The following is an 18,302-nucleotide window of genomic DNA, read 5'->3' as shown; positions in this document are numbered from 1 at the left end:
TTCTTATGTCACATCAATCTGCATAGATTTATATATACAAGATATTTATAACTCTATCATTATTGATTGGGTTCAGCTACTTTGAAGCAAGTTCGAGGTAGAGCAACCTCTTGAACTGTTGGATGCATATTGTTACAATTATTTTAGATTCAGCTACAGACATCCAACGGTTTTGGAGGCTACTCTACGTTGGAGCTACATTGGCTCCAACATGGCAACTGCTTTATTGATTTTATTGTTACCAACATTATTAATTTTTGTGAAAGGGGTATAGTAGTAGATTTGAGAAGTGCTCAAGGGGCTATAAGCAAGTAAAGGAGAAAAATGTCAGATGACAGATGTTGGAAAAAAAAAAAAAGAATAATGTTGCACATCCCAAATTATTTTTTTTAAAAGACTATCTCAAGTGATGAAATATTAATCAATTAGTTAGTGAGGATAATTCAATTAACTCACTTTAATCTTACAAAGAATTACCAACTAATTAATGAATGACAGATCATTTGAGATAGAATTTAGAACAAAAAATTTGAATATCTATCATTACTCAAATAAAAAAATGGAAAAATTTCAATGTTGGAAACAACATTTCACAAAAGATAAGGGTGCCATCGATAAATACCAAGTACATCCGTAAATCTACAGTAGTAGACTAAAACAGAAAATATAATTTTGATTTTGAAATTAAGAGTCAGACTGGGCAGCGGCAATCCAGAAACCTTAACTCTTTCTGTAAGTAAACCCTATATTCCTTTTTTTTTTTTTAATTTCTTTCATTAAGAGTTGAATATATCAAAATCTTTCGTTGTAAGTTGATATTAGAAAGAGAGACGATGTCTCTGATCCAATAATTTAGAATTTCAAAAATTTTCTATGTTTTTTAATATAATTTTTGAATTGCAATTCTGGGTTTTGTATTTTAATCGTGTAGAAGCAAAAACGTTAATTACCCAGTGGATTGTAATTTGTTTGAGTAAAGATCATGTTGTCGAAAGTTGAAGGTGGGAAGAAGATAGGCGATGGTTCAAGTAATGTGAAGTTGTTAGATGAAATTGAAGCTATAAGCAAAGCTCTTTATCTAGAAAATAAAAGCACGAGTTCGAGTTCTATATCCAATAATCGGTCCAGGTCCAAATCCACTGGAAAATTTCCGTTGCCTGATACCAAAGGAAAGTTCAAATACAATAGTAATGAGGACCCTTCTCACAAGGATAAGAGGTCCATATGGAATTGGAAGCCTTTGAAGGCCTTTTCTAGTGTCAAAAACCGTAGATTTAGCTGTTGTTTCTCACTTCATGTGCATTCTATTGAAGGGTTGCCCCTGGGATTTAATGATATTAGTCTTGTTGTGCACTGGAAGAGGCGGGATGGGGGTTTGGAGACTTGTCCAGCCAAGGTTTGCAATGGAGCTGTTGAATTTGAAGAGAAGTTGACGCACACGTGCTTGGTTTATGGTAGTAGGAGTGGACCCCACCATTCAGCCAAGTATGAGGCCAAGCATTTCTTGCTCTATGCTTCTGTGTTTGAAGCACCAGAACTTGATTTGGGTAAGCATCGGGTTGACCTCACCAGGTTGCTTCCTCTTACATTGGAAGAACTGGAGGAGGAGAAGAGCTCTGGTAAGTGGACTACAAGTTTTAAGTTATTGGGAAAGGCTAAAGGTGCTACGATGAATGTTAGTTTTGGGTATACAGTAATTGGAGATAATCATCCCAGCAAAAATAATCCAAGTGATTACCAGGTGTTGAATATGAAGAAGAACAACTTGACTATGTTGAAGCCAGCTACTAAATTTGGTCCACATTATGGAAAACACACAATACAGCATGTTGGAAGCATTCCTGGTAAGTTTAACAAGCGGTCTCATGCCTCATCTCAATCCGTAGAGGACATAAAAGTTCTTCATGAGGTTTTGCCAATATCAAAATCAGAACTTGCCACTTCGGTGAGTACACTATATCAAAAATTTGGTGAAGAAAAATTGGATTCCTCTGAATATAATGTCTTCACTGAACATGTTGAGCCCCTCAAACGTGATTCTCATTTCATTTCCAAGTCTGGAAATGATAATGTTGAAAATGAATGCGAAGAGAGTGAGTTTTCTGTGGTTGATCAAGGGATAGAATTGTTATTGGACGAACAAGTGAAGTTAGAGGAAGATGCTGTAAAAGCTGCTGCTGATTCTGTAGCAGAAAGTGCTGAAGCTGACACTTCTTCCCAAGTAGCTTTTGAAGAGGGAAATGAGCTTTGCCAAGATGGACAAGGCTGCAGTGAGCAGGTGGTGCTTGATTGTGGCGCCAAAGTGGATGACATATGCTCCAAAGATTCACTGGTGAAAGAATTAGAGTCAGCTTTGATTAGTGTGTCCAATTTGGAGAGAGAAGCTCTAGGTTCTCCTGATGCCCAAGAGAATTATATGGGAGTAAAAATGGATCTTACAGCAAACAGGTTGGGAAGGTCATGTAGCTTGGATGATGTCACTGAGTCTGTGGCAAGTGAGTTCTTGAACATGCTGGGAATTGAGCATAGTCCATTTGGCTTGAGTTCTGAGAGTGAGGCTGAGTCCCCGAGGGAGCGTTTGTTAAGGCAATTTGAGAAGGATACACTAACTAGTGGCTGTTCTCTATTTGATTTTGGTATAGGTGATGAGGACCAAGCCGAATGTGGCTTCAATGCTCCAACATCTCCTGATTTGGTGGTTTTATCCGATGAGCTTGAACTTTCTTCTGCCATTCAAGCTGCTGAGGAGGAGCATCGGATGGCAACTCAGGATGCAAAGAGCAAACTGAGGGCAACGGTGTTAGAAGATTTGGAGATAGAGGCTTTAATGCGTGAGTGGGGGCTGGATGAGAAGGCTTTTGAGGGTTCTCCACATAAAAACTCTACTGGCTTTGACAGTCCAATTGATATGCCTCCAGGAGAGCCGCTGGAACTGCCTCCGCTTGGAGAAGGGTTGGGTCCATTTCTTCAGACAAAGAATGGAGGATTTTTGCGGTCAATGAATCCTTCAAATTTTAGCAATGCTAAAAACGGTGGAAGCTTGATTATGCAGGTTTCTAGCCCGGTTGTGGTGCCTGCAGAAATGGGGTCTGGTATAATGGAAATACTACAGGGATTAGCATCTGTTGGTATTGAAAAGCTTTCAATGCAAGCGAATAAGTTGATGCCTTTGGAAGATATAACTGGGAAGACAATGCAACAAGTAGCATGGGAAGCTGCACCAACTCTAGAGGGACCTGAGAGGTCTGTTAGCTAATTTTATCTGATTATTAGGCATTTGGATTCACAATTTGTTTTTCTTAAATGAGTTCTGCTAAATTAACCTTTCTTATCAATTTTTTTTTTTTCTTTCATTGGCATAGTCAGTACATTTTGCAACATGAATCAGAGTTTGGGCAAGACATATCCAATGTGCAAAAGGGATTTAAAGGGAGATCATCTGGAGCCAGATCCAGTGAGTTCAGTTCTACATCATTTGGAAATGAGATGGGCTCGGAATATGTATCCCTAGAAGATCTTGCTCCTTTGGCTATGGATAAGATTGAGGCCCTTTCAATTGAGGGGTTGAGAATACAATCTGGCATGTCGGATGAGGATGCACCTTCAAACATCAGCACACAGTCTATTGGGCAAATTTCAGCTCTTCAGGGCAAGGCGGTTAACATTACTGGGTCCCTTGGTCTGGAGGGAACTGCTGGGTTGCAATTGTTGGATATAAAAGACACTGGTGATGAAATTGATGGATTAATGGGTCTCTCTCTAACTCTTGATGAATGGATGAGGCTAGATTCAGGTGACATTTATGATGAAGATCAAATTAGCGAGCGGACTTCTAAGATCCTTGCAGCACATCATGCTACCTCTTTGGACTTGATTCGTGGGGGGTCAAAGGGGGAGAGAAAGCGGGGAAAAGGATCTGGTAGAAAGTGTGGTTTGTTGGGGAATAACTTCACCGTAGCACTAATGGTGCAACTTCGTGATCCTTTGAGAAACTATGAGCCAGTTGGTGCACCAATGCTTTCCCTTATTCAGGTAGAGAGAGTTTTTGTCCCACCAAAACCCAAAATATATAGCACAGTCTCCGAGCTAAGGAATAACAATGAAGAAGATGATGAGTCAGAGTCAGTGGTGAAAGAGGTACCTGAGGAGGTGAAAGAAGAAAAAATTTCTGAAGACGAAGGGATTCCACAATACAGAATCACTGACATCCATATTGCGGGTCTGAAGACTGAGCCTAGTAAGAAGAAGCTTTGGGGTACCAAAACTCAACAACAGTCTGGTTTTCGCTGGTTGCTGGCTAATGGAATGGGGAAGAGCAATAAGCATCCAGTAATGAAGTCAAAGGCTGTTTCAAAATCTGCAGCAACCCCTTTGACAACAACAGTGCAACCTGGTGATACTTTTTGGAGTATCTCATCCCGTATTCATGGTACTGGAGCCAAGTGGAAGGAATTGGCAGCACTCAATCCCCACATTCGAAACCCCAATGTAATATTTCCGAATGAAACAATTAGATTGAAGTGACTTGAGTATGCTCTTGAATCTGTATGAAAGGGTACTAATCCTCAAGGACATAAATATGCTGATTGAAGATTGCTGTGGTTACGAGTGAATTATTTTAAACAGTGAGGTTGCCACAGTTGTGAGATGGGTTCACTAATGCGCTGCACTAAGATTGCAAATGGCCCTTCAGACAGAAATATGTTCATACCCTTTTCTGCATGTGGCTTTTCTCTTTTTTCTTTTTTAAATATGGTCAACCAATGTTTTTCCATGCAATACAAGGTAAAAACACTAATGGTTTGTTTTATATTTGTTGTTAGTTTGTGCATCTAAATGTCTTGTAATTATGCATGTGTTTGTAACTTATGTTTTGTTTTAATGTCAAATTATTGTTTTGACTACAAAATCAATGTAGTGATTCTGTTTGTTTAAGAGAATTTTAAAGTTCCTTGGGCATTAACCACTCTCTTGATGTAGATGAAGAAAATTTGTTATGCCAAATGATTTTTACCATACTCCGACTGACTTATATATACATATGTGTTATTTTTTTCATTATCGATTATAAAAAAATATTTCAAATTATTATAATTCTCATACAAACTCAATAGAAACAGAGACAGAATTACAAATTACTTCAGTTTCTACTTTGAGGATCTGATTTGGTAAGTTTATTGAGCTTCAATTTGACAAGAATGGGAGGACATCCGTTGCAACTGTACAAACTTATATTTGCTTGAATGGCCTTGTAATTTCAGATCCTGGAAGAATTTATCGTCACTTTAACCATTTTTGTGACAAGAATGGGAGGACATCCATTGCAACTGTACAAACTTATATTCGCTTGAATGGCCTTGTAATTTCAGATCCTGGAAGAATTTATCGTCGCTTTTACCATTTTTGTCCATCACCTTCTGAGGCATTGATGCTGATGTCTATTTTGACATGTGCTCTGTTCGTTATCAGTTTTAGAGTTAGGATTGCTCATTCTGGTTATAAGCTATAGTTGATTATTGGCCCTCTAGATTTCCTGATCAGGGAAATGTTTAAGTTGGGAGACCCTAAATCATTCCATTACTTCAGTCCAACTGGAAGGAGTAGATGATACCCAGGAATATCTTGCAACCAGAACGGCCATGAGTATTGTTGGAATCAGTGAGGAAGAAAAGGTTAGTGTTTACATTATTCTCGTCAATTAGTGTGTTAGTTGCTGTTACTTTCATATTTTTTTATAACAGATAATTTAGGGTTGTAGCTGCAGTTCTTCCTCTTGGAAGCATTGAAATTTCAAAGAAAGAGGATGTTGACTCTTCTGTCATCAATGATGGGAAATCTTGGTTTCTTAGTTTGACAGCTGAACTTCTCAGGCACATTCCATATGTTCCTTCTTTGTGTGTGGGACATTCTTTCTGATCGTATGTCCATTTTTTTTGTTGGCTTTAATTTCTTTTTATTAGTCTATGTTGTACTGTGGGTGTGATACTGGGAGCATGGAAAATGCAGCGATAAAGCGTGTAATGGTAACACAAGAAGAGGTCATTACAAGTTCTGTCGATCCTGTTGCTGCAGTGGGTAGCAGGGATGCCTTGGCTAAAACTGTATATTCTTGATTATTTGATTGGTAGGGAAACTTCCTATCCTCTTTTTGGACTGTATCCACTTTGTAAGCATAGTTATCAGAAAATGACAAATTCTTAAGTTGGATTTATGGTATTCTTGACATGGAACTGGAAGAGTATATAAAAGATGGAATCAATTGGAATTACATAGAATTTGTTGATAACCAATATGTGTTGGATTTGATCGAGAAGGTAGGTTTAATTTTTATTTCCAATATGAGCAAATAAGTATTATGATGTTTGCTGGAAAGAAAATCTTAAATTCTGATGCATTGATACAGATAATTAAGACTTGTAGTATTTAATGCATCAGGGGTTTATCTGTTTTTTGACTTGTTAAGCTGATACCTTTTTGTAGGTATTAAGCTTATCTGGAAGAACATACTATTTTAACTTATGTTGATGAATGGATTTGCTGATAATATTGACTTGTGACCTAGAGATAGAACATGTGAAATAAGTTGCTGATGAACATTCATATTTGCACAGGCTTCACCACTAGCAGAAAGACAGTCAGTAGAAGAGGCCAGAAAGACTTGCACATTTCAGAAATGCAGAACTGGTTAAGAAACTTGAAGATACAGTAAGTGGACCAATTTCCAGAATCTGTGCAGAGTTTTGTTGATGCTTGTGAAAGCAATTGTCTTAGGTTGTATAATTCATGCAAATACGCTACCTTGGTCATTCGTTATCACCGTTTCTTTGCTTCATATGTGGCTGCAAGTAGAAGTATACTCGTCTCTGTAATGTGAATGGAAGCTTTTGGTGTGCTTTTATGTCATTTCGCATTGTTTCATTCTGTCATCAGGTTAGAAGAGAAACTTTCCAATTCAGAGTAAGAGAATCAAGTACTTCTTCATCAGGCATTAGTAAGGTCACCAATAGGTAAATCTTTGTCAGACTACTAAAGACTCTGGTTATTTGCGTAATAAATGTGAAATATTAGGTCATTATAATCCTTTGCATTATAACACACTAGCTTATAAAACTGCAAACTCCTCAATTTTGAGAGGACTCCGTGTAACTGAAATGTTCAAAACGGAGAAATGATGGTTGCGCCAGTAAGGAGGCACTGTCTTCTGAATTTCTAATAAGTGCGGCCAGATGGATGTATGAGGAATGTAAATTCTTATTTTTTTCTTCTGCTTACTCTCAGCTATGTGCTGCAGGACATGAAGCTTGCTGTGCCCAGTGCAAGTGAGCCTGAATCTGAGGAGAAATCTCAAAAATCTCCTAATAATCAGCAGGTTGGTAGGCCATGACATTCATGAAACAATGTGTTCAAATTCTGGATGAAATGCATCAGCACCATTATGCATGCTTTATATCTTATTCGGCATTTGCTTTAGTTGTTTCATTCCACTACTCCAATGTTTAATTATCTTGATCTAAATTGGTCACATGCTCTCTTTTTGATTTGGACAAACAGGATCTCCTGATCAAGTTTGTATCACAGAATCTGGGAATTTCGGGTGCCAAAGCAGTTGCAGCTTCTACCAAAAACAGGAGTCTTCTTCACTTGCAGTCATTTGAAGTTGAAAGGACTATTTGACTGGGCCATCCAGACAACAGCTTCAGCCTTCCAGGTGAGCTCTCCTGTGGCCTTTGAAATTTGTTATGCAGTTACATCCATCAACTCCAAATTGCACTGCATCTGGAGTCAGGTGTAAACTATCTTATTCATCAGCAAAATGGCATAGAACAACATAATCTTTTCGAAAGGATGTCTCAATTAAGAAGCAGCTGCTTTCTCCTTTATGCCCTTTCCTGTTCCTGGTTTTGTAAATTTCTCTTAACTCTTGAGCTTCATATTTCCTTCTCCATCGAACAAATTTTAGTGGCTGCCTTGAAAAGAACATGGGATTTTGTTTCTGGATTTACCACACATGAGTTACTCTTAGAAAGGCCGCTCTTTTCGACTGGAGCTAAACCTTAGCCTCTTTTCTAAATGATGAAATAGGAGAAAGTATATGAAATGATAAGAGACAATCTTGAAGTAAGAAATTTCTGCAGTGCTTGATTTATGTATTCAAGTTTGAGTGAAGAACTTTTATTTAAATATTCATTTATTTTCATTTTCCACAATACCTCCTCTTGTTGAACTTTTGCCAACCAGATTATTTTGAGAAATAGAAAAAAGGAAGACTTCCAATTGATGAGTCAATGCCAAGGAATAGTTGTAACAGCTTTGTTTCAGAAAAGAAGAAACTTGACTTGCTTGTACAGGGTCCACTGCGCCCTGGCATTTGCACGATGCAGGCAAAAACAGCGCATTACACACAGATCATTGTCCTTGGATTAGGAAAATTTGTAACCTACCCCCAAATAAATTGACATTTTACACCGCGTACTCAACAAAATTAACTTGTTGCACCGTGTCCCCAATTTCGTTATGTATTCAGTTAAGTTTAACGGTACAGGGTTAAAATCGGAAGTTAAAGCCTTAAATCAATTTTAATAGAAACTCTTTTTATTTTTGGCTTCTCTTTATTTCGTCCTTTCCTTTTTCTTTTTATTTCTTCTCCGTCTTCTCCATTTCTTTTTCTTCTTCTTCTTTGTTTCTTCTCCTTCTTCTTCTCCATTTCTTTTTCGTCATCTTCTTCTCTATTTCTTCTCATTTTTCTTCTCCATTACTTATCTCCTTCTTCTTCTCCATTTCTTTTTCTTCATCTTCTTCACTGTTTCTTCTCCTTTTTCTTCTCCATTACTTCTCTTCTTCTTCTTCTCCATTTTCTTTTCTTCTTTTGCTCTATTATAAAACATCAACCACCGTGATTGCCACCGCGCCAGTCTGGAGCGTCAGCTGCTTCCTTTGGCCGCCACCGCTTAGTTCCTTTTAGGCTTAGTATTATGGATTTTGGGGTTTCATTAGTTATTATTTGGGTTGTTTTGAATTATGATTTAGGGGCTTGTATTTTGAAACCCTAAATCAAGTAATCAAAATCAAATGCGTCAATTAATGATTCATGGGTAATTTTTCTGATTGGGTTGAAGAATATGGTAGCGGATAAGGAATCAATGGTGATGAAAACGGTTGTGGAAGGGACTGAATTTAATTGTAATCATTGAATGTGTTGTGGTCTTTTTAATTTGTTTATTTTTTATTAATTATTCTTTATCTTCAGATTTCTTTGTATTTGTTTGTTAAATTTTTTTTGGCGGTTGTGTATTTTATATAACCTGATAAGATTTTTTTGGAGAAAAATAAAATGGTGACAATGTGCATATAAGCTCGTTAGAAATGGAGAAGAATGGGTGTTTTTGTGTAATCAAACTTAAAGCGACATTTTTGTCATTAGATAAAAAATCAAACGGAGTTGTTTAAAATAACTAAAAAACTAACGGAATTGGGGACGCGGTACAACATGTCAATTTTAGTGGGTGCAGAGTGTAAAACGTCAATTTATTTGGGGGTAGGTTACAAATTTCCCCCTTGGATTATGACGAGTCTTAATCGGAGACACCAATTCATTATTCAACCATGTCATTTTCAATCATCGGATGATTAGATTATTGCAATTATACATGAATATGAGTTTAACTTTGCGCATACAACAAAAGTAAAAAACTGTCCATTGCTTCAAACAGGCAAGAAGGATTCAAAGGAAAAACCTGCAAAGCAGGTTAACAGTTAAGACTAACCCATCTCAGTAAAATTGTTGGTTTCGATTTTGTTTTCCGTCTTAACTGATGACTAATCATGTGGAGTTTGTGCTGGCTGCATCTCTGCTTTCTTCTTCTCTTTCAGAACCACCTGCTTCGGCATTACTTCAAGCAAAAAGCTTCCTCCATTCCACACAGCTGCAGAAACCTTCAGTATTTGAAAAAGAACATGCAACTCGTATGACAGAAAAATGGGGACAGTGAGTGACATGGTTGCAACTGTGAATATGGCTTGCAATGTAATGTACATGAACATGCGATTCTGGTCTCCAAGCAAACTACTTAAACGCCACCACAAATTGTTAGCTTTCTGCGCCTTTTTGGAGAGCTCCCTGCCGAATCGAGTCACTATTAGAATGAAACAGAATAGGGCACGTGCTCAAGAGAAACCAAAAAAGAAAAAAAAAAAAACTGAATGCAGCTGTATCAATGCAACGGGTCTTCTATAAGTAGAAAAGTTAAGAGAAAGGGAATCGAGAACCTGTATGAGGTCATGACTTCAGGATCCTTTAACAGCCTTTGTCGACGCAGTACATTGACAATGAGGAAATAGAGAACCTGCCATAGAGTGTAAGCTCCTAAGGGAACCAGAAACAGCCAAGTCAAAAGGTAGGTTTTGTCTTCCACATAAGGCCATGAAGCTCTTTGAGAAGTCCCTTCAGGATGCATGGCTGCAAAGGTTTCTGGATTCCACCAACGAATGGTGAAAAAAACTAACCCTGAGAAGAAAATCATTGCATTAGAAATGTGAAAAAAGAATATTCTCAAGATTATACCATATAGAAACAATCTTAGCTTCTCTTCTAGCGGGTTCTATTGACTAGCTGCTAGCAGTAAACCATCTTTTTCAATGAAACAGAACTTGCAACAATAATCAATGTCAATCTCTAGTTACACCCAGTCCAATCACAAGTATAAAGTTCTTCCATTTGTAGCAAACTAAATTGCATGTCATTAGATCAAGCTATGAGATCTACTTTCGCTACAAGCAATCATTACCCGAGATAGCCAGGTGACAAAAAAAAAATCTGTTTAATTCATAAATGATTGTCTTGTACATTTATCAAGTGTGTTAAATGAGATACTAATTATGATCATACTGATGAACATACAGTCCCCCCCACCCCCCCAAGTCATGCCACAGATATGATGCCTGCACAATTTAACTGTATGGACAATTTCTAATTGATTTTTGTCTTAAACCCCTCTTATTCTATTATGGGAAAAGAAAAGAAAAAAGTTGCCAGAGACACTTTCAAGTCACTTTAAAAGAGGGACGAATGTATAAGATCCAACTCACCTGGTAAAAGATGTATTAGGACACTAACAATTTTGTCAACGGAATTGAAAACCAAGCTACAACGCCAAACAATTATTGCCCAGGCTAATGGCCCCTACAGAAGCATTCATAGGATGCGAAAAGTGAGCAAAATGAACTTTTCATCACAAGAAAGGGCATAGGCAACAAAAGACTCCTCTCTTACCTCTGCAAATGAGAAGCACACCATGAAAAGCTTCTCATTTTTCGGGTACAGAAGAAGGTCAACCAAAAAGATAGTATTGGCATAATAGCAAAAATCCTGCCAAACAAGAACATAGACGTTGATTTTCCCACTTCTAATCTTTTCATCAGTCGACAGAAACTTCAATAAAGTAAACATAGCAAACAATTGCTTAAGGTTATATATATACTAGTGTTCTTCTCGTCACCAAGAGCATGTTGATTTTGATCCAAAAGAACAAGATTTGAGCATTATGCTAATTTAGGAGAACTGCCTACTCCAACATCTTTGGCATTCATTATGAGCAAATAAAATTCCTTTTCATATCTGTCCTCTATTATTCTCCAATCTCCAATGGAAAGCCATGGAGTCAAATTAAAAAAATCAAGTTATCTTTTTGTCCGTTGGGAATCAAAGGCTTGCACTGACACATTTTTCCATTTTCTAACAAAAAATGAGACCCTTGTTTTATAACTAATATTAAGACAAATAATCTTATTCTTAGACCCCATTGGGGAGGCTGAGCTGTTAACACGTTTTTTTTTTTTTTTTTTTAAATGAAACCCTTATTTTATAACTAATATTAAGACGAATGTTATAAAATTAAGACGAATTATCCTATTCCTAGGTCCCTACTTAGGACAGTTGCACTGTGTCCCACCCCTATATTTGAGGAGAAAATTTCTTTGATAAGAGTGGGGAAGCTGCGTTGTGGCAGCTGCCCATACGAACTACTAATAGCAAAACTGTCCCTTACTCCCCTCTCTCACCCAAAAAAGAATAAATGAATAAATAAATGAAAAATCACGTGCTTAAGAAGATAACAGATGCTATAATCTAAAGTTGCATGTTGTAATAGAGAAATTATGTTTATTACAAATTATGTGAAATAATAGAGCTAGAACTTACCAGAAGATAGTAGTGCCATTTCTTGAAGCGGTAATAAATCCACCGAAGAGGAACAAAGGTGACAAAGAACAAACAATATACATAATGAATATCTTGGGGCCCTGGGAATCGAAAATTAGCAAACAAATTATGAATAAACTTGTGAAGGGGAGCAATGGTTTTAATAGATAATTCAATCAAACAAACAGTTGTAATCACTTGCTTGCTCCCGAAAATTACCCTTCTCTTGATCATTTTTTATTAATTTGAAAAAATATTCAAACAGTTGCACTCACTTGCTCCCAATAGGAAACAACAACCTCCAAACCCGAGAACGCCGAGAAGATGTGTCACCTAAAATACAAATAGAATTACAAATTCAAATCGACAACAAATTATAAAACATGATATTGGCTATGTAATAGTCACCTTGTTAATGAATCTTTCATGTTCCTCGGCTTGTTTAGCGATCTTAATGGCTTGTTTGGACAGCATCTCTTTTGTCTGAACAGCCTTTTTGGACATAATCTCCTTCGTTTGAACTACTTTCTACACAAACCAATAAGATACCCAGATACAAAAGAAGCTTAAAATTAAAAAAAAAAATTAATAAAGAAAAAACAGAGCAAAATCTCAAACTTAATAAGATTACCTACCTGAGATGGATCCTTGAACCTCTGCTTCACTTTTCCAAATGAATCCCCATTTGTCTCCTCCACAGCCTCATCGCTCGACATTCTTTTTCTCGAAGAGATTCAGTTACCCAGTGATTGAAGAAAGTACTGTTTTGTGTGCAGAGACATATTTATTTACAGAATGTGTGCGTCTATATAGGGGTCCGCCTATCCATACCACAGTTTTTGTCCTCATCCAATATAACCATTGGATGATTGAGAGATAAATCTAACGGCTAAAATTATTTTTTGATATTTGAAACAGCAACTTAAAACCATTGGAGCCGGTCGTATAATTTCAGTGACTGGGAAGTTTCGTATTCGTGGGGAAATTCCTTTGTATGGCAACGATGGATCTAATTTCATCTCAAATCCTTCTGGATACAGCAATTGAGAAATCACACTTGTTGTCTTCCTCTTCTTTACTTCCTCTCTACTCTTCACTTGTTATTGTCACTCTTGCGATGTTTACCAATCGGTAAGTACAATTACAAACCAAAAAATGGCATTAACAATTTTCATTTGATCTAGTCATGCTTGATTTTTTGTTTAGCGAGAAAATCCAAAAAAAAAAAAATATTGTTTTGGGCCAGCGCGATGAAATGGTTGTGATATTTTGACGAAATATTTATTTTTGTGATTCATCTAGGGTTTGGATTTAGGCTCATATTCGGATATGGGTAATTTTTAAAAACCTCCCCTGAGGTTCAAGACTGTTGCAAATAGATGGCCAAAATCATTTTATTTGTAAAAGACCCCTTACGTTTTTGTTCTGTTTGGTTGTCGTTTGGCTAATTAAGGGCGTTATTGACATTTTGTAATGTTATCAGAGACTTGTTTTTTTATTGCCTTTAGCACAGTGACTTGTCATAACTAGCGAGGTCAGGAATGACTTTGTAACCAAACACCTATTGCTCACTCATTAGCATAGAAAGTGATAAAAAATGAACAGGCTATAAGTGATTCCTGAATGTGGAACATCAATGTTGAACCTGAGGGCAAGGCAGAAAAATGTGAGCTCTTGTACCGTATCAATTACCAATCATTGTACATTCATAAGAAACATGCAGCATACTTCGAATTAGCAACTGATAATTGTTCAAGTTTGCAGAACAAGAAAAAGAAAAAGAAAAATTGTATTGAAACTAATGATACTGAATCTCTCATCTACTTTTACATTGCAAGATCAGTCCCAACTTTCAATACCTTGCAGATGAGCGTAGCAGTTGGACAAAGATCATGTACCCATCTCTCTTTCTATAACTGTTTTGTTGATTCAGCAGCCTCAGTTATTTTGAATTCTCTCGGGCACTGAGATTCTTTTGTCTTCAGGCATTTTACAGAATCCTTTCCTCAAGAATTAAAGATGAACTAGTAAAAGAGTTTGCACAGTCTTTTGCGAAGCATTTCTCCCTCTCTGTAACGAAAAACAGGGAACCAACATACCACGCGTGAACAGACACATACATCTTGGCAACTTTTTAAAACAACAATGGGGATTCATAAACGTTTTGAAATTCTTATAGGCTGGGGATTCTTATAGCATAGTGACTTGCATTTCCATACCAATAGCACCGCACCAGAAACAATAGACAGAGTAAGCACAGCCAAACATATTATTTTTCATCTGAACAGTGAGAACAAAATCATCGGAAAAGGCAGAGACATGAAATGTGGAGCCGGCAATCTCAAGTTGAGCTCCTGTTCAGCCTTTCGTTTAGTTTCCATGTTGCGGCTGATCTCCACAGCACCAAACGCTGTCTCGTAGAATTGAACAGAGCCAGTAGCCTTCGATGCTTCCACAAGCAACTGTGGCTTCATCCCCATGAAGTTGGTCGAGGTAGCAGGAGCAACTATTTTCACTAGTGTAGTTCAGAACACCAGCCATTGAGAGAGTTTGGGGGTCTAGACAAAGGGAAAGAACTTGAACTTAGGAGAGAGAAGAAATAAAACGAGATCAAAAAGGAACTTGACCCATTCAAAATGACAAGTCACTGTGTTAAAGGCAATAAAACGAGAAGTCTCTGATAACATTGCAAAATGTTAATAACGCCCCTAACTAGCCAAACGGCAATCAAACGGAACAAAAACGTAGGGGGTCTTTTACAAATAAAACGATTTTGGCTATCTACTTGCAACAGCCTCGAACCTTAGGGGAGCTTTTTAAAAATTACCCATTCGGATATTCGTATTGGCAATGAAATCAGATCGTTTGAAGCCATGGCTAGCCAGATCAGAAAGCAAGCTGATGATCACCGAGCCCTGGCGATGGCTTATGCGTCCTATGTGCGTAAACTCAACCTTTAGAACTCGACGGTGATTAGAATCATCGCTGCTATCTCAGTAGAAATTATATAGACCTTATTACTAAACCTACATATGGGACTGTAATAAAGTTCAATTCTCGCAGATTGATGAATTAATATTGAGACAGTTCGAAAAGGATGTAGAAGAGAGAATGAAATTGAGTCAGCAGATAATTTCGGAGGCCAAAGAGTCGTTTGATAATCAGTTGAAGATTCAAAAGGTAAAAGACAATAATTTTTATGTGAACGAACATTTTACTAAGGTGATAAAGAAACGGGCTTCATTTATATTTTTATTGCTACAAAATCAACGCCTAAGAGTTTGTATTGTTTTGGTACGAGGTCGATATAGAAGAGCAAATTGATCCTATGGAGCGCTACAACCATGAAAGGAAGCCCAAACCTATAGAAAATTATTGGGTAATGTGCGTGCAGCTTCGGTGGTTATGAATTCAGCTGTTAACAACTTGGAGTACTCAGGTACATGTGTTTCATGTTGCGACCGATAAAATGAATATTGGGGCAGTGCAGGTTATGTGTAAATTAAAGGATTATAATGGGGCACATATAGATGCGGAGGCTGTTGAGGATTATAAGTTTTTTAATATGTCATGTGTCCTTGTGTTGAGGCAGCTTTACTTCGCTAATTTGCAGAGGTTTCACTTTGGGAAGTAGCTTGAAAATACTGCAAAAGATACTACTGATATGAAGTTTAGGAATCCGAAATACTTGTTGATATTGAATTATTTGAAGTTTTATTTGCCCGAGATGTATGAAAAATGGCATTTGATTTTGTTCTTGGATGATGATATGGTTCTCAGCTGTTTTTATAATAATATTCATAATACTCTTAATTGTTTTTTGAGTTTCTCTTTTAGAGATTGTTAAAAATCTGGCAACAAGACATGTAGTAGTTGGAAGAAGAAATGCCAACATTTTCAAGAATTTAATTCATCCTGTGGTTAGCTTTATTGTGAAATGGTTAATGGTATTCAGGGACCTCATGTACCCCTCGATTAATGTATAGATAGATTTGGATGGTTTCAGATCAATGTAAAAAGTTTGCTAAGTTCTCGAAATATTAAGTGGATTTTCAAGATTATTTAGAAATCTTCACCGAAATTCATGGGAAGCTACCTTAGAATCAGCGGAGAACTCTCTAAGTTCTATGTAGAAATCAAGTTTCTAATCATATTAGTTAAGCTTACTGTAAACAAATTTCAGTTGGAAGAGCCTCCGATTTAATTGAAAATTCTTCATCATCGGTTATTGGTGCCATTATTCACTGATGTATGCAAATTTATCTTTATTCTAATCATTGGCCTTGCCTCAGCTGACTAGATGAATGATGTCTCATTTCTAAATTTTTTGTTGCTGAATGTTTGGCAGGCTGTGAGGGAGATTTATGAGATTGTTCCAGCTCGAAAATGGAGAGCATAGGAGAAACAGATGAATAAGATAGTTTTTATAGGTAATCATCTAATGGTGTTGCTGCATTATTTTTCAGTAAAATTCTTCCCAACAAAAAAAAAAAAGAATTTAGTTTGAGCTCTTTCCCTCCTTGCTGCCCTCATATAAATTTTTGTTTAAATTTCTTTGGCAGGTCATCATCTGAATGGAGACATTCTTCAAGATTCCTTCAGAAGTTGCACATTAGCAACTACTTAACTAATGGTGAGAAGCATTTCGAGGAGATTTAATTCATCTTGAAGATTCAATTTTCTAAAGATTGTTTTTTAGTCCAATTATTTTGAATGGAGCTCAAGCAGTTGGGCCATAGAGTACATACCGATTTTACTTGTTGAATAGACTTTTTCAAGTAATTGGAATTTTATTAGTTTAAGCAGTAGCATGTATATTATAAATTATCAGTGGTCACCTCTTCCCCTTTAATTCTAATTTTTTTTCCACTTAAAAAATGGAGAACCAGTAAATGCTTAAATCTTGAAAAAATGAGAGTAGGGAATAGAAATGGTATTACACTCGGAGTTTGCGGCATCAAACTGCTCTGAATCTCCATAATCATAAGTTGCCCAAAGGAGACACAAGAAGAATTTATTATTTCCTATTTCCATTAGCAAACACAAAAGCTAATCCTAATTTCAGTTAAAAAGATAGCACATGAGCTCAACGGAAACAACAGGAATCTCTTTCCTATTTTATACAAGTGACAACTGGGAACTTTTGAATCACAGTTCAAGTGACATTTTTCTAGGGTTGTTGGATTAATGAATATTATGTAGTTGTGCCTTTGATGGCCATTGTTATGGTAATGATGAATGCAATTTCAAGAAGCTCGTGCTCTATATTATACATGGGAAGATGGTATAATTTTATTAAAAACTTCAAGCATGATTCCATCTCATTATACTTCAAACTTGGGTGACTTGTTACTAGATTCTTGTTAATTAATTTAATTTAGCATACATTATAATGCTGGAAACTTGTATAATGCAAAATATTGCGTAAATGTTAAAATGAATGGTTTCAACGGAAATCGTAATTGAAGTAAAAGGCCATAGGAGGATGTTATGAACATTGCCGTATAAAAAGGTAATAAATTACCTCTTGTCAGCAATGGATTGCCTTAGACAGTAATAACAACAAACTTTAGATAGAGACGCCAACAAAGATCAAAGATGAAGCATGCAGTTCACAGACAAAGTTGGTCAGTTTATAGGTTATTAATGCACACTGCAGTAAAAGCAAACTGGATGACCATGGTGGTAGATATCAAAAGTTAGGTTAAGAGATAGACAATCGAGGAAAGAATCACAATCTTCCTCCATTTGAAGACAAACAAAAGGCCATTTAAAGATCCTACATTGTATATAACAAACCAAAGAGACAGTCATTTGAGGAAAGAATCACAAGCTTCCTCCATCCGAAGATACACAAAAGGCCATTTATAGATCATATATAACAAAACATTATGATGAAACATGGAGAGTTGAACTGCAATAGGCTGATGTCGACTTCATCCAGCGGATCCAAATTGTTATCAGAGGCTTGCATAGTAACACGCACAAAAAAAAGTTTTTAAGTATCTTTTTCTTGAAAATAAATAAGATAGATATCTAAGGGAAAACAAAAAACTTACAAATGTGTTCGCTCATCCCAACAACGAAGTGGGATTTGTCAATAATT

At 36.8% G+C, this 18,302-nt stretch overlaps 3 protein-coding genes and 1 pseudogene across 6 annotated transcripts; 3 read left to right on the top strand and 1 right to left on the bottom strand.

The window, feature by feature from the left end:
- The first annotated feature begins 670 nt into the window (after positions 1–670).
- On the top strand, positions 671–4,641 carry LOC18049673 (protein PLASTID MOVEMENT IMPAIRED 1-RELATED 1). Of its 2 annotated transcripts, XM_024188315.1 has the most exons (3): positions 671–732; positions 932–3,243; positions 3,363–4,641. In XM_024188315.1, the coding sequence occupies exons 2-3, from the start codon at positions 983–985 to the stop codon at positions 4,522–4,524; spliced, it is 3,423 nt and encodes a 1,140-aa protein (XP_024044083.1). In that variant the 5' UTR covers positions 671–732; positions 932–982; the 3' UTR covers positions 4,525–4,641. The 2 variants fall into 2 exon arrangements, with proteins under 2 accessions (XP_024044083.1, XP_006441287.1); XM_006441224.2 differs by lacking the exon at positions 671–732 and having other exon boundaries at positions 800–3,243.
- A 1,975-nt stretch (positions 4,642–6,616) lies between these two features.
- Positions 6,617–8,179, top strand: LOC18049672 (myosin-17). 3 transcript variants are annotated; one of them, XR_002906432.1, is made up of 4 exons: positions 6,617–6,705; positions 6,931–7,007; positions 7,292–7,369; positions 7,552–8,179. XR_002906432.1 is itself a non-coding variant. In XM_006441223.2 (2 exons), exons 1-2 carry the CDS (start codon positions 7,235–7,237, stop codon positions 7,672–7,674), a joined length of 258 nt encoding a protein of 85 aa, XP_006441286.2. In that variant the 5' UTR covers positions 7,106–7,234; the 3' UTR covers positions 7,675–8,179. The 3 variants fall into 3 exon arrangements, 1 of the variants encoding a protein (XP_006441286.2); XR_002906431.1 differs by having other exon boundaries at positions 6,617–7,007; XM_006441223.2 differs by lacking the exons at positions 6,617–6,705; positions 6,931–7,007 and having other exon boundaries at positions 7,106–7,369.
- Positions 8,180–9,606: 1,427 nt separating this feature from the next.
- Positions 9,607–13,268, bottom strand: LOC18049671 (uncharacterized membrane protein C776.05). Its single transcript, XM_006441222.2, has 8 exons — positions 12,832–13,268; positions 12,605–12,724; positions 12,472–12,529; positions 12,197–12,297; positions 11,270–11,365; positions 11,086–11,179; positions 10,267–10,504; positions 9,607–10,117 (listed from the first exon to the last, which is right to left on the bottom strand). The coding sequence occupies exons 1-8, from the start codon at positions 12,910–12,912 to the stop codon at positions 9,817–9,819; spliced, it is 1,089 nt and encodes a 362-aa protein (XP_006441285.1). The 5' UTR covers positions 12,913–13,268; the 3' UTR covers positions 9,607–9,816.
- Positions 12,992–16,595, top strand: LOC112099590 (annotated as a pseudogene).
- The last annotated feature ends 1,707 nt before the right edge of the window (positions 16,596–18,302 follow it).

Source organism: Citrus clementina, unplaced genomic scaffold, assembly GCF_000493195.1.
Source record: "Citrus clementina cultivar Clemenules unplaced genomic scaffold, Citrus_clementina_v1.0 scaffold_3, whole genome shotgun sequence".
Taxonomy (NCBI): Eukaryota; Viridiplantae; Streptophyta; class Magnoliopsida; order Sapindales; family Rutaceae; genus Citrus; species Citrus x clementina.
The sequence above is the reverse complement of the archived record's forward strand: the minus strand, read 5'-3'. Positions and strand labels throughout refer to the sequence as shown.

Bases quoted from the DNA above. Each gene is read 5' to 3' on its own strand.
- LOC18049673 (XM_024188315.1), top strand. From the start codon at position 983: ATGTTGTCGAAAGTTGAAGGTGGGAAGAAGATAGGCGATGGTTCAAGT. The intron at 3,244-3,362 runs GTCTGTTAGCTA...TCATTGGCATAG, and splicing joins ACTCTAGAGGGACCTGAGAG to TCAGTACATTTTGCAACATG.
- LOC18049672 (XM_006441223.2), top strand. From the start codon at position 7,235: ATGAGGAATGTAAATTCTTATTTTTTTCTTCTGCTTACTCTCAGCTAT. The intron at 7,370-7,551 runs GTTGGTAGGCCA...TTGGACAAACAG, and splicing joins AATCTCCTAATAATCAGCAG to GATCTCCTGATCAAGTTTGT.
- LOC18049671 (XM_006441222.2), bottom strand. From the start codon at position 12,912: ATGTCGAGCGATGAGGCTGTGGAGGAGACAAATGGGGATTCATTTGGA. The intron at 12,725-12,831 runs GTAGGTAATCTT...TGGTTTGTGTAG, and splicing joins GGTTCAAGGATCCATCTCAG to AAAGTAGTTCAAACGAAGGA. The intron at 12,298-12,471 runs GTGAGTGCAACT...TTCGATTCCCAG, and splicing joins TTGTTTCCTATTGGGAGCAA to GGCCCCAAGATATTCATTAT.